The sequence below is a fragment of the Bos indicus x Bos taurus genome, chromosome 21, assembly GCF_003369695.1.
Source record: "Bos indicus x Bos taurus breed Angus x Brahman F1 hybrid chromosome 21, Bos_hybrid_MaternalHap_v2.0, whole genome shotgun sequence".
Taxonomy (NCBI): Eukaryota; Metazoa; Chordata; class Mammalia; order Artiodactyla; family Bovidae; genus Bos; species Bos indicus x Bos taurus.
Window position 1 is genome coordinate 637,618 of NC_040096.1, and position 15,489 is coordinate 653,106.

A 15,489-nucleotide genomic window follows, 5' to 3' on the forward strand; every position below is an offset into this window, starting at 1 on the left:
TGGTGTGTGAAACAGCGCTTGGGAAGGGGAAAGGTATGTCATGAATATTTGGTCTGCAGAGGAGACAAAGTGGTGTGTAGAGATGACGTGCAGGCATGTCCCAGGACACTGAGCACACGGACAGAGTGATCGGACTCTCAGCCCTGCTCTGGGGGCATTGCACTGTCTCCATCCCTGACAGAGCGTGAGCAGCTCACACGTGTCCTGAAGAGTATGGTCACATGACCTGGACCTGGCCAATCGGTGTGCTCCACCCCTGGCCACCATGATTGGTGCTGACCAATTGGGACCCAGGACCAGGGCTCAAGCTGGAATCAAGGGAAGAGGAGGGCTGGCTCTGCAGAAGGGCTGGGGCCCTGTGAGGTCATGCTGCAGCAGTGGGAGGGGGCGTGAGGTCACCTGGGGCAGTTGGTGACCTTCCTGCGCCCGTCAGGGCCGATCCGCCGGCCTGAGAAGGGCACTGCTGAGCCCAGGGGTTGAGATGCTGGTTCCTGCTGTGGTCCCGCAGCTCCACCTGAGACCGGAGGGAAGCCATCTGCCCATGAGTCCTCTCCTGCTTGTCTGTCAGCTTGTTTGAACCACGCTGGGTTTTCTGTCCAGCTGGCTACGTGGAGACCCTGGAAATGCACCTGTGTGGGTTTTGGCTGGCTTCAGGGAAGAAATGCCAGATGACACTGGGAGACTCCAGTTTAATCTGGATTCAGGTCATATCTCTTGAAAGTGAAGTTAAAGTCCTTCAGTCGTGTCCACCTCTTGGCGACCCTGTGGGCTATACAGTACATGGAATTCTGCAGGCCAGAATACTGGAGTGGAGCCTTTCCCTTCTCCAGGGGATCTTCCCAGTCCAGGGATTGAACCCAGGTTTCCCGCATTGCAGGCAGATTCTTTACAAGCTGAGCCACAAGAGAAACTCAAGAATACGGCAGTGGGTAGTCTGTCCCTTCTGTAGCGGATCAGCATTCCCGACCCAGGAATCCAACCGGGGTCTCCTGCATGGCAGGAGAATTCTTTACCAGCTGAGCTATCAGGGAAGCCCAGTATCTCTTAAGGCCAACTATTCATTGTAGGATCACCCTAATTAGTCTTCATGGGATTAAGGTAGCAACCTGCTAAGGTAGCAATCGATGTCCTTTTTCTAGAGGACAAAACTGAGGCTCAAAGAAGGGGGTAACACAGCTACCGCAAGAAAGTGTGTACCTAGACAAAACCCCCAGATCCTGCCGTTAGAACTCAGGGAAGCCATATGGTGTGGCTTGTCCATGTGACGGGGGCTAGGACACCCAGCCCACACTGGATACTGTGGGGACCTGACCTGTAACTGCCTTCTGGCAGCTCTGAGACTCAAAAAAGCAATTTTCACTGGAGAGAGGAAGGATACGTCCCTCCATCCAACCCACCACATCCTCCGGGTACTCCCACACCCTGCCCCCTTTCTCTTTCTTTGTGAGGGAATAAGCGTCACGCTCATGTGACCACATTGGCTGTCCACTGTTCACGAGCTACCACCTGGAGCTGCTACCCGAGAGGCCAAGAGCCTTTGCCCCCGAGTACCCCTCTTTCCTTTGCACCGTGGCGGCCCTCCTCGACACCTGCACACCAGAGGCCGTTTCTGAGACACGCAGGGACCCTCCTTCAGTTTGCAACAGGTTGCATCCATCGCTGTCATTTCAATGCTTCCCTTGACACACAGTTCCTGAGCTCCTTTGTCTGCAATGTGGCCCACCTGGCTGCCACGGGAGGGACAGAGCTGACCATGAATTCAAAGCTCAGATCTGACAGGCAGGAATCTGTGTTTAGAGGGCCTGCTTAATCACTCCGTAGAGGCTGTAGTGGGCTCCAAGGATCCGTAAGTAGGACTTGGACCAAAGTGATTCCACAGCTGTTTTAATGCCTGGGGAGGGTCTGGCTATAGTGGGGGTGGGGTGAGTCTCCTGAGGTTCTGAAGGCCCACTGTGTGAAGATTCATGGCGCAGAGAGAAGAAAAGGCAGAGTCCTTCCCTGGAGGTGGTCACAGCTCATGAATGAGCCAGACAGGCACGCAGGGTATGATAGAACCTGAGCTGCCTTCATGAGTGAATGGTGTGGGGGCAGAGGAAGAGAACCAGGTCTGCTTGCTTATTGGAGCCCAGGGCAGGTTGTCCCCAGACTAAACACTTACTATGGTGATGACCGTCACTGCTGTCTGCAAAGGGTTTACATTGGCGTGTGTCTTCATCGAGTGGTCAGTCCGTCTCTAAGCTACACTGGCCATGGGCATTGCCTCTCCTTGGAACTTGACATGTTTCATCTCTTCCTTATTGAACATTCATTTCTAAGAGGGTTTTGGGGTCACAAAGATGTTGGGTTTTTCTCTAGCTCTGTCTCATGAGGAACGCTTTTCCACTTGTTGGTGTGGTTTGTTTTCCCAGCTCTCTTTCTTGCCTTATTTTGTCAATTTGTTTCTGCCAGAGGAAGAGCTCAGAATTTGCCTCTGGCTGATATGTGACACTTACAACAGCAACGCCTACCTGGATATTATGACCACATTTGCCGAAAGGGCTTTGTTTTGCAGAAGACATCTTGAAAGTACCTACACTGTCCTTTCAGATACCCAAAGGCTATTTGAAATGAAATAAAAACAAGAATTCTCAAGTTTAGTCTTACAATATGTGGGGAGTCAGAAAAATCCCCTGGAGAAGGGAAACACCACCCACTCCAGTATTCTGGCCTAGAAAATTCCATGGAGTGCATACTCCATGGGGTCACAAAGAATCAGACAAAATCTGATGAATAACAACAACAACACCGAAGCTTCACCATTTGTCAGAGATAACAACAGTATTTACATGACTGTGTGCATGTTCAGTGGCTCTTATGTGTCAAACTCTTTGCAACCCTGTAACCCCTAAGATCCTCTCTCTGTGGAATTTTTCAGACAAGAATACTGAAATGGGTTGCTGTTTCCTCCTGCAGGGGATCTTCCCCACCCAGGAATTGAACCCAGGTCTCCTGCATCTCCTCCATTGGCTGTCAGGTTCTTTTCTGCTGAACCACCTGGGAAACAAGTCATTACATCACTGGGTTATCCTAAAGTACTAAACTTGGTGTCTGGCACTAGGGAAATTCTCACTGGTGATGTGAATATTCAGTCATATATCATTATTGCTCATATGATAATGAAATGGCCATGCTCATATAAGAGAAAGAAGATCCTTTCAAAGTCTAATTAAATCCTTTGCCACACATATCTTTTTAAAAACTTGTTGACTTTGAAATGAACATCAAGCATAAAGACATTGGTTATGGCCTCCAGAAAAGATTGAGCTGTACCAATAAGTGACGAGGATTCTCCCAGTTCCAATATGCATGCATTGTTTCCCGGGCACCACCGAGCACTTCTCCGGTGGGCTCAGAGAAGCTGAGTCACTCACCAGAGACAACACAGCAGCAGACCAGGACTCTGACCCAGGTCGCTGAAACCATGGCTCCCTCCTGTGCCCATCTGACCTGCCCCTTGAGAGCAGCAGGAAGATCTGGGCTCCCCTGGCCTGAGCCCCCGGGCCTGCCTCCCCTCGTCCGTGCTGGGATGTGTCCATTCCCAAACCACGCGCTGTGTCCCCCAGCCCTGGGCTGTCATGTCAGGCTCCAGGCTCCCTGCAGGTGAGCCCCACACCCACCAGCACACCTCCGAGCCCTGCCCATCTGGTCTCTGTGCCCGAGTGTCCTGATCCTAACTGTTTTCTTGAGGCAGCCCCAGGACTGAGCCCTGCTTCTTCAAAGCTCCCTTCACCAAGCCCAGTGAGGCTCTGCCCTGTGGCCTCATGACAAGTGTGGTGGGCTCAGTGGTGGCCCCGAAAGCCGTCCATCATTCTGCAGCCTCCAGAGGTGGCCTTATTCCAATGAAAGGTCTCAGCAGATGGAAGTAAGTTTCTGACCTCCGCACCAGATCACCCGGGATGCATGTGGACCCTAAATCCAATGACAGGTGTCCTTGGAAGAGAAGAGGGTGTGATCTGAGGCACAGAGCCACCCAGGGGAGAAGGTTTGTGCAGATGGATGCAGAGGTCGTGGTGATGTAGCCACAAGCCCAGGGAGGCCTGGGGTACCCCAAGGGCTGGACCAGGCCAGAGGGACCCTCTGCTGGAGCCTCTGGAGGGAGCTCAGCCCTGCCCACACCTTGATCACAGGTTTCTGACTCCAGAACTGGGGGGGAATCAATTTGTGTTAAAGCTGTCCAGTCTGTGGCCAGTGGCTGCAGCCACCCCTGGACACTGAGAGTGAACTTGCCGGCTCCAAGGTGAGAACAGTGGCAGGACCCGCCTCCCACACCCCACCCTGACACACAATCTTGTCATGAGGTTAAATGAGTTAATACACACAGATGCCTGAATCAGGGACTGACACTTGGATCTCAGCCCCCTTCAATTCCTCCTCCTCGTCATCATCACTGTCATTGTGAGGGGCCCTCATCCACTCGTTCAGTGAACACACAGTGTTCCTCCAAGGCCCTGATGTGGGCAGTGAGGCCTGCGAGCTGGGAGGCTCTGCACAGGACTCACCCTGCCTGCTGGGGCCGCATGGACAAGGCCTGTGCAGTGACATGGAGGCCCCGGGAGAGGCTGGATCCTCTGGTCATGGGAGGCATGGGCGCCTCAGCATCAGAGGTGGAGGGTTGAGTCGGGTTCATCCTGGGGGGTGCAGCCCTTCACTCAAAGTGGGGAAAGAACCCCACGTGGCACCTGGTGTCTGGGAGCCTCCCCTTGCCCTAGCAGGCTGCGGGCAGAGTCATGGATGATCACGAGTCTGCATCTCACTAGGGGCCGAGGCTGGTGCTGAGTGACTCCCCAGTGAGGATTTTTTTTAAAAAAACCATCATAAGTGACTTCGGCTCCATTGCTTTTTGCCAAAAACCTACAATGATTCCCAAGAGCTTTGTACACTTCAAGGGTGGTGACTAGACGCGGAGCCCAGCACAGACCCAAGTCAGTCCTGCCCTGAGTCCCATGGGCCAGCCACACCATCCCCCTTCTGTGGCCTGACTTTCTTCTGCCAGGACCCCCAGAATGGTGGAAAGGCAAGTGTGGCCTCAAGCTGAGGGACCCAGTGTGGGCTCCAAGCCCCTTGGGGTCCCCTTGGGACTTCTGGTGGACCTAGTTCCCCCTGCCGTCGGGCAGCTCTCTCTCGGGGAATGTCGTGTTTCTTTGCTTTCTGTTGTGATGGGGCACCCCAGGTATCTCGGGTTGATTGGGAAGTCTGTTGGTGTTACATGCTCCTGCCTTAGATGGGGAAACATTATTGCTGCATTGACACTGCTCACTCGATACTGGGAATATGTTAAACACAAATGGCAAGGGGAACAGAGCAAAACAGAAAAAGAAAAATGGAGAGTTGCTGGGTTGCTTCAGGTCTCACCTGTGATTAAGAGTGTGTACAGCCTGCACGTGAACCCAGGTTCCCACACCTGCCAGGTACCAGGCGCTGATTTTGGACCCCCAGCTTCACTAAGGAGTCATTGACAGATACAGTTTGTGTGTATTTCAAGTCTACATTGTGATGACTTGATGTCCATAGATGTCGTGGAATGACTGCCAAACATACGCATCACCTCACACGGTTAACTCTGTGTGTGTATGTGTGTGTGTCTTTTATGTTGTTCTTATAATCCATGAACACAATATAGATAGCACTCCATTTTTTTTGGATCTTCTTTACCTTATCTTAGAAGTTTATAGTTTGCTGTATGTCTTGCACATGTTTAATTAGATATTTGATATTTTCAGTGTCTTTATAAATTCCTAATATAGAATTGACTTTTCTATATTCACTTGCTAAATCCATTTATTTCAAATAATTTTAATTATATTTATTTATGTGTACATAATTATGTCTGCAAATAAATTATTTTTTTCCCTTTTGCAACTGTGATTACCCTTTTCTTCTTCTTGCCTTATTGTATGCCCTAGGATCTCCAATACAGCGTACATTGGTGAACAGAAGTAGTGAGAAGAAGTATCCTTGTCTCTGTCCCATTATCAGAGGAAAAGCTTTCAGTATTTCTCCATCACACAGAATATTAGCTTTTCTGTAGATATTTTTATCAAAATATGTAAATTCTTCTCTGTTAGTTTACTAAGAGTTTTTTCTTAGTCATGAACTAAAATTATTACATTAAATTTTCTTAAGTTTATTTTCTGCAGATTTTGAAACAGGTGATTTTTCTTTTATGTGGTAATTTAACTTAAAAAAAAAATTTGTGTTTCTAAAACAACCCCAACCTGATCTCGATGTATTCTCCTTCTTTTGGACTTTATTTGTTAGTGTTTTATTTAGGATTATTTCATCTATACTCAGAGTCTGTAATTTTACTTTCTTGTGCTTCTTCCTGGTTGGTTTTAGTACCAAGGTTAAGCTAGTCTTATAAAACAAGGTTGGAGAGTGTTCCTTGTTTACCCTGAGAATGCCTGTGAGGTTACTGTTTTCTTCCCTAGAGTTTTGGAAGAATTGATTGGCAAAACCAGTTGGTTTCATTGTGGGGAGGCTTTTAATTTCAGATGTAATTTTTTCATGCAAATAAAATTTTTTGATTTTGTATGTCTTCCTGGGTCTATTTCAGTAAAGCATTTCCCTCCTGCTAGGAATTTATTGAGGCGAGCAGACTCTCCAGTTAGTAAGTGAACTGTGGTTCAGAATATCTTTCTTATCTGTAAGATGTGTTGTCTCCCCTTTTAAAAATCTTCGATGCTGATGATTTGTGCTTTGTCTCTTTTTCTTAATCAGTCTCTCTAGGGGTTTATCAGGTTTATCGGCCCTTTCAAAGAGCCAACTTTTGGCTTTGTTTTTTTAAAAATTCATATTTGATTTCTGTTTCCTTATTTTCTGCTCCTTTTTTCCCCATCTGCCTTGTGTTTCGTTTGCTTTGCTTTTTTTCTGGTTTCTAGGGATACAGGCTTAATGTATTTTTAGCCTTCCTTCTTTTCCAGTATATGTGTTTAAGGCTTTAAGCTACTCTCTACACACAGTTCGCTGCATCCCACAAGTTTGAAGAAGCCAGATTTTCATTATCTTTTATGGAAAAGTATTTTCTAATTTTCATTGTGTTTTTTAAAATTATTATTCATGAAATTCTTCAAGCAGTATGTTATTTATCTTCCCAATGTTTGGGGAGGTTTTTCTTTTTTGATTTCTTTTTTTGATTTCTAGCTTAGTTCCATGAAGGGCCCTGTCTTTGTCTTTTTGGGCTACTATTATAAATACTGTAGGCTAGATGATAAACAACAGAAAGTTGTTTCTTGTAGGCCTGGAGGCTGAGGAGTCCCAAGATCACCAGCAGGTGCCACGTCTGGTGAGGCCTGTTTCCTGGTTCCTAGACTGCCTGCTGCTTCTCCCTGTCCTCGCAGCACGGGAGCCCATTCCCTCCTGGCCTGACCCCTCCCAGAGTGCCTGCCTCCTGGGATCATCACCACCTGCCGGGTGAAGTTTGAGGGCCCATAAACCATCAGCCCATTGCAATCCCTAAGTATACCCTGCATTATTCAGTCCTTTGAAATAATTTGAGCTTTCCTAATGGCCCAATATATATTCTTTTTGGTATATGTTCCTTGGGCTCTTGAAAATAATATATATCAGTGGGAATGCAATGTTGTGTGTATCAGTCAGATCAGGCTTGTCATTCATGTAATTCAGATTCCGGTAGCCACGTTGAGTAAAAGCAGAAGTAGGTGAAATTACCTGTAATATATTTTATTTTAGCACACCCAAAATATCATTTCAGTGTGTAATCAACATGATAAAATCTAATGAAATAGGTCACGTTCTTTTTTTCATACTAAGTCTTTAAAATCCAGTGTGTGTTTCAGACTTGCAGCGCATATCATTGTAGAGCCAGCTGCATTTCAGGTACCTCATGGCTGCAGGTGACTTCATAACAGGGGGCTCAGTTCCACAAGAGATGTGTCTTTAACCTCTCCCACTGGGATTATGAACTTGGCTGTTACTCCTTTTCTATTTCTGTCGGTTTTTATGTATTGATATTTTGAAGTTATGTTACTAGGTACATTCAAATTTAGACTTGTCATCTTGCTAGACTGAACTTGTATCAGTATGAGATGCTCCTTTTTATCACTAATAATCCTTCTTTCTTTAGAGAATATTGACAGTGATATTGCCACGTCAGTTTTCTGTCGTTGTTGGCCTGGGTATCTTTTAGGTTCACCTGTCTAAAAGATATTCCATCTTAACATGTAGCTCTGTGAATAGTGTATAGTTTTCATTGGAATCAGTTTGACACTTTATCTTTTAATGAGAATATTTGCTCTGTTTATAATGTTGATATTCAGTGTGTAGACATCATGTTGCTGTGTGTTTTCTGTTTGTCCCACCTAGTCTGTGTTCTTTGCTCTTGCCTTCTTTTAGAAGTTTGAAGTGTTTCTCTAGTTCTGTGCTCCTCTGTCAGGTTGTTGTGTGTACATTCACAGACACAGCGTGTGTTTTACATTCAAGTCTAACTTAGTACTTTTACTGCCTCCCTGACACAACTGTTTCCTCCTTGTCACTGTTACACTTTGAACTGTTAGATATATATTTGGTGTTAACATCGTTTTGTAGAGTTAGTATTTACCCTCACAGTTACCTCGTTGTTGGTCTCTACTTGTTTTTTATATTTCCATCAGAGACTACTTTTCTTTTTCCCAAAGCACTGCCTGAATATTTTTTTAGTTCATGTGTGTGGGTGATGAGTTGTCTCATTTCCATTTGCCCTAAAAGTCTTTATTTGCTTTCACTTTCGAAGAATGTTTTTCTTGGGTATAGAATTCCAGGTTTGTGGTTATTTGTTTTTCAGCATTTTATAGATGCCAGTCCATTATCTTCTGACTTCCTTGTTCTTGAAAAGTCAGCTCTCAGTGTTGCTGTGCCACTAAAAGCCACACCTTTTTTCCTCTGAGCACTTGAACATTTTCTTCTTGCCTTAGGCACCTGCAGGGCTGCTGAAACCAATGTGTGGTTTTCATTTTTGAGTCAGTGGTCTGATTCTTGAACCAAATCTTGTCACTGTCCCTGTCAGTCAGTTCAGTCGCTCAGTATCTGACCCATTGCGACCCCATGGACTGCAACACACCAGGCTTCTCTGTCCATCACCAACTCCCCGAGCTTGCTCAGGCTCATGACCATCGAGTCATTGATGCCATCCAACCATCTCATCCTCTGTCATCCCCTTCTCCTGCTGCCTTCAGTCTTCCCCAGCATCAGGTTCTTTTCCAATGAGTCAGTTCTTAGCATCAGATGGCCAAAGTATTGGGGCTTCGGTATCAGTCTTTGCAGTGAATATTCAGGTATGATTTTCTTTAGGATTGACTTGTTGGATCTCCTAGCAGTCCACGGGGCTCTCAAGAGTCTTCTCCAACTCCCCAGTTCAGAAGCATCAATTCTTCGGTGTTCAGCCTTCTTCATGGGGCAACTCTCACATCCATACATGACTACTGGAAAAACCATTGCTTTGACTCAATGAACCTTTGTCTGCGAAGTAATGTCTCTGCTTTTTAATATGCTTTCTAAGTTTGTCATAGGTTTCCTTCCAAGGAGCAACCATCTTTTAATTTCACCATCTGCAGTAGTTTTGGAGCCCAAGAAAATAAAGTTTGTCACTGTTTCCATTGTTGCCCCATTTATTTGCCAAGAAGTGATGGGGCCGTATGCCATGATCTTCATTTTGTGAATGTTGAGATTTATGCCAGCTTTTTCACTCTCTCTTTCACTTTCATGAAGAGGCTCTTTCGTTTCAACCCCTAGAGGCATTTCTTATTCCCCTTTCTGTCTTTTCTCCACCATGAGGGTCCCCATTTATACTTTTTAACAATGTAGTTTAACAAGGGGCTCCTTCAATATATTCTATCCTTTTTTCTCTCTTATATATATTTTTTACCTGACCCATCCTTCAGTTCACTGATCCTCTCTTCAGCTACGTCCAATCAGATGTTAAGCCCAGAGACTGAGTTCTTAAATTCAGTCACTGTTATTGTAAAGTTCGAGAGTCGGTTTTGATTCTCAGAAATTTTTCCTTTTGTCAAGTATATTTTTGAACAGGTGACGTTTGCATCTGTATGCCTGTAGCATACCTCTGATATGCTGATATACATCTGATACCTCTGGATCTGGTTCAGGTTTTTTTTTTTTTTTTTTTCTCTTGGTCCTGTTTGTTGTTAAACCCTCTTTTGCTTTTTTGGTTGCATGTTGGACATTATGTTTGGATAACCCTAGAGGTTCTGAGGGATTCTGTCTTCTCCAGAGTTTCCTCTGACACAGACCTCCAGTGGGGACAGAGGTGTCTGTTCACTCAGGGCCTGACGGACTTGAGGCTGGGGGTTCCTTGTAAGCTCAGTCTCAGCAGCCTTCACCCACCTTCCCCCCCGATCCCAGGGAGGAGCTTTCCAGCATCTCGGTCTGGAAGCCTCAGCTGCCTCCCATCCCACCACCCCGCCCCCCCCACACACACACCTTCTCAGCAAGTCCTGAAGCCCACCGTCTGTCTCCTGAGCACCACGACGTGACAGATAGCACTCAGCCGGTTTGGGCAGAGTGTTGGGTACGTTTTCTGACATCTGGACTGACTCGTCAGGCCTGCGCTCCATTATTTGTCTCCACAGCCCAAGGAACCCTCCAGAGCTGTGTTAGCTATCCCCTTCTACTTGACTTTTTCCCTGCCTTTTCTTCACAGAGTTGGCTTTGCTCAGATGCCCGAGGGAAGGAGCGGCCCTCTCAGTCTTCAGCTCCCTCACTGGGCTTCCCTTTTGTTTGAAATCTTGGATTGTGGCTGCCTAAGGACCTCTTTTAAACTGTATTTAGCTTTTCTAGCTATTGGTAGGCTGACCTACAAGCTGCTTGCATCTGTCACTGGAAGTGGAGACACCCTGGGGGTCTTCTGTCATCTGAAGCCACATGTAACAGTCACAGTAATTGTATAAATCAAGTTTATTTGATACCGGGGAAAACAAGAACCAGGACTCCTTGCTTGGTACCCATGGTTGTGTTTCTGATAAGAATCCCCAGGTTGCCCGGGCTGTTTCAGTGCCACATGAACTTGGGAAGGAGGTGGAGCAAGCAGCCCATGCAGGCTGAAGACAGAGGAGCCGGTCTCCCCTCTTCCCTTGCTCCTGCAGACCCAGGGCAGGCCTTCCGATGACGGGCTGCTGGTGGTGGAGGAGAAGCCTGAGGAGGGAGGGGTTACGTGACCTGTACTCTGTGACATGGTCACATGTGGGTTTTCTTTTTCAGTTTGAAAAAAAGACTGCTTTTAGTCTTCCCTCCAGTTTCACTTTAAGGTGGAAAATGAAGATTTTATTCGTAAAGTTGAGCACAGAGACCTTATAGTCTTTTTGAAAGCAACAGTTGAGGTTTTAAAAACACATCTCAGAGAACTCCAGTAGATAAAGCCAAAAAAAGAGAACGTGTTCAGGGTGAACTGCGGGCGGGACCCCAGACTGTACTCTGTCTCTCCCAGAGTGTGTAATAGCTGAGATGGGTGGATATAGCACCCCAAGCACCCTGGGGACCAAGGTCCTCAAGTGACAGCAGAGGTCCGAGCTGAGACAGGAGCAGTGGGGCCTGTGCCCTGGCTAGTGGAGAGCCGCGAGGGTGGGAGTGGGGCCAGGAGAGGGGTGGGAGACTCAGGCGGGGTCTGGGAGGCACTGGCTGTCACGGTTCGAGGCAAGCACACCCCTGAACCTCCACCTTGCAGCCCCCATGGGGCAGAGTTGTCTGGCAGCCCAGGGTCGAAGTTAAGAGGGCAAGTTCGCAGCAGGTTGAAAGAACCCCTGTACCCACTCTGGGTTCATTTTAAGTGCCTGGAGGGAGGTTGGTCAAGCCCTTGCTGAGCTCGAGTGAGGGAGTCAGTCAGGGAGGACCGAGCTCAGGGTGAGAGTGAGGGGCAGTTAATGCGGGGAGTCCTCCTCAGCTGGGTGGGTTCTGGGGACACCCTTGAGTTCATGGGTGCCCTTTCAGTAGCCTCACTGGAGGCTTGTTTGGGGGTTAGAGGGGGCAGAAGCCCACTTAGAAGACGTGCTCATGAAAGGTTATTGTTGAATCACGCAAATACACCAGGATTCGTGGCCCCCGGAGGAGAAGAATTCAATCCGGGGCCAGAGACGAGGCTTGATCACTCAGAGCTTTTGTGTAATAAAGTTTTATTAAAGTATAAAGGAGATAGAGAAAGCTTCTGACATAGGCCTCAGCAGGGGGCAGAAAGAGTACCCGCTTGCTAGTGTTAACAATGAAGTTATATAATCCAAAGAATGTCTGGAGGTTGTAAAGACCTCATCAGACCTACTCCCATAATTTACATTTTAAGATAACACTGTCCTCAGGCAAGATATATCCTTGTAAAGACCAGGTCTACTCCCATAATCAACATTTTAAGATAACAGAAGGTTGAATCCAAAGACTGTCCTTAGGCAGGATACATTATTGTTATATAATCCTAAGGAATGTGAAGAAAGAAAAAAAGTTTGTCCTTTCTTCCTCCTTGAGAATTCCAGACCCCTCTCTCCTTGGGGACCCCTAGACTCCCTATCAACCTGCCTAGGAAATGACTCTCTCACTCATTCCCAGGGGTGGTGGTTTCTGAAAGAGTTTATACTGGTCGGTTCGACTGTGACCCAGTACCTTGCAGGCTCATGTTTGACAGGGGGCCTGAGCTGTGGGCACGGCCTTCCTTCTCCCGCACCCCACACTCACTTGTCATCTTTTTGGCAGCCCCTCCCCCCTCTCTGCACCCTTGACGGTAGGCCTGAGCCCAGCCCCCCTGTTACCATGGAGTCCCTTGTGACTGAGTGGGTTCCGGTTCCGGGCTCCTGGGAGACGTGGTGGAGGCATAGCCTTCATGCCATTTCTCCTTGAGACAGCGGTGCTGGTGATCATAGTGTGAGAGCAGTGGTCATAGTGTGAGAGCGGTGTGTGTGAGAGCGGTGTGTGATAGCAGTGTGTGTGGCAGCGGTGGTCGTAGCGTGAATATTGGTGGTGGTAGTGTGAGATCGGTGGTGATAGGTCAGGAGCTGAGGTATCCTACCATGAAACAACGGTTGCCCCTGAGTGGGTGGCTGCCTCCATCCGTGAGGATGGGTCACAGAACGGCCCGCCTGTGGGCGTTATTCCAGTGCTGCAACCCCAAGGCAAAGGCCAAGACAAGGAAGAACGTGGCCTCGGCCCACGTCCTGGAAGCAGAGTGGCCTGAGGTGAGAGCAGCTGGGGGCTGGGCCCGTCAGATTGGCCCTCACCCGGTGAAGCATTGGGATTGTGTTTCATTTTGTTAGCATGGCTGTGGGCCCTGCCGGCCAGGGTGTTTTGGCCTTAGTGAGCAGGATCGACCCCAGCAGATTACCTTGTAAGAGGTTGTGCAGATGCTGTGTGGAGGATGGGTGGAGGCTCCACAAGAAGGGAAACACTGGCTGGAGGAGTCACTGGGGCATGTGGACTGAGCTATCGAGTCAGTCCTTGAAGCAGAAAGGCTAAGCCCCTTAACGTCTCCCTTCTTCCAAAGAAAGGATATACTGGCTGGAGGAGTCTCTGGGGTATGAGGATCGAGCTAGAGAGTCAGTCCTTGAAGTAGAAAGGCTAAGCCCGTTAATGTCTGCCATCTTACAAAGCACAGACCAGTGTTTGCAATATTTTAATGACGGGTACCTACTGCTTACATGTATGACATACACCCTCATAGCTACACATGTCTACTACATGCCTCTTACAAGTGCTGGGCGCTGTTCTGGGTGCTGAACACTCAGTATGTAGTAGGGGATATGTAGCCCAGGATTTTTTAATTTCTGCAAAGAAAAAGAGAAGAACAAAAGACTCCGTGTAGTTCAGTTGGAGCAAGTTCACCACATGGGTGGCCCCACATGGACACAAATTGTGGTGAAGTACATATAACATAAATTTAACATTTTAACCAGTTGACTGAATGACTGGGTGGCTTCAGTGGAGTCAGGCTAACAGATGGCCCTGAGGTGCCATCTGCCGTTCTCCCAGAGGAACACTCCAAAGCTTGATGGCCTTGTAGACTTTCCCTTTATTCTTCACTCTCCCTAGTGGCTCTAGGTCCTTGGTCTCTGTGGCGTTTAAGAATCTCTTTATCCACTTTGTTGTTAGGCTTATGTTTTGGAAAGCTTCTCAGATGTCCCTGGGTCTTGAGAAGGCGGGCTTGGATTCCGGGTTCTCTCCTGCCACATGCCTGCCAGGTCGAGGTGGAGGCCGAAGGCCAGTCTGAGTTGTGGTGGTCTGTGTGGTCTTGGGGTCAGCGGACCCCCTCTTCTCTGGAGGGGCAAGGAGATCCTTTGTGTGGAGCCTGGAGAGACTTGACAGGGTCAGTCTTCACAGTCTCACTCTCTTTTTAATTTATGTTTGCATTTAGTTTCTCCTTTAACTGTTTTCTAGGAGTTTCCAACTCCTAGTGAAGACCTCAAAAGGTAAAAGGAGCAGCTTCTTAAAACAGAAGACGAAATCGCTCAGCTAAAAGCCAAAAGAAGCAACACCATGGTCAGTAGGGGGATTCTCAGGTGTTGACATTTGCCCCGTGGGGGTCACCGCTAGCCTCCGTGTTGCTGTCTTTAAACTTTGTGTGATTTTCAAGTCATCTTTCACATATTCCCACTGAGCAGACTAGGGTGGATCAGTTCGGGGTTCTCATACCTTGTTTCAAATTTATGATGAGAGCTAATGTAGTTTTGGAGAAGGCAATGGTACCCCACTCCAGTACTCTTGCCTGGAAAATCCCATGGATGGAGGAGCCTGGTAGGCTGCAGACCATGGGGTCGCAAAGAGTCAGACATGACTGAGCGACTTCACATTCACTTTTCACTTTCATGCATTGGAGAAGGAAATGGCAACCCACTCCATTGTTCTTGCTTGGAGAATCCCAGGGAGGGGGAGCCTGGTAGGCTGCAGATCATGGGATCGCACAGAGTCAGACACGACTGAAGCAACTTAGCAGCAACAGTAGCAGCAGTAGAAGCAGTAATTTAGTTCTAGTACATTTGAGGGAGGAGTACTCTTAACTTAGATTTTTGTCCACACTACACTTTGTGTGGGATCTTAGTTCCCCGACTAGGGATTAAAACCCGTGTCCCCTGCAGAAGTGTGGAGTCTTAACTACTGGGCCCCTGGGGAAGTCCACTCTAACTTTAGACTGAACTGGCGGGATTCTGACATGCCTTAGCATGTTTCCGGCTATAGCATGAGGCTGAGAGGAGTTATCGGCCCTGAATTCAAGCATGAGGTTGAAGGTGCTCCTTTGGCCCTGCCCTGCAGCTGCTGCTGGAGCACCTGGAGTGCCTGGTTTCCCGGTTTGTACCATCCCTCCAGATGACGGCTGGCAAGCAGCAGGCGCAGTCCCCAGCCAGCATGACCAGAAAGGTGGAGGTGCTCAGGGCACTGAAATGGCTGTATGAGCACCACAAGGCCCTGGACGAGAAGGTACCAGCAACCCAGCTATCCTGGATTTGTATACTTGCTGCCTTGTTAGGTGGA

General features: G+C 47.8%; 1 protein-coding gene across 1 annotated transcript in view; it reads left to right on the plus strand.

Moving 5' to 3' along the window:
• The first annotated feature begins 13,085 nt into the window (after window positions 1-13,085).
• LOC113880074 (liprin-alpha-1-like) overlaps window positions 13,086-15,489 on the plus strand; it is a 29,869-nt gene continuing 27,465 nt past the window's right edge. The window contains 3 exon segments of the mRNA XM_027522075.1: window positions 13,086-13,202; window positions 14,437-14,499; window positions 15,271-15,435. Of these exon segments, the coding sequence (XP_027377876.1) occupies window positions 13,086-13,202; window positions 14,437-14,499; window positions 15,271-15,435 (345 nt within the window).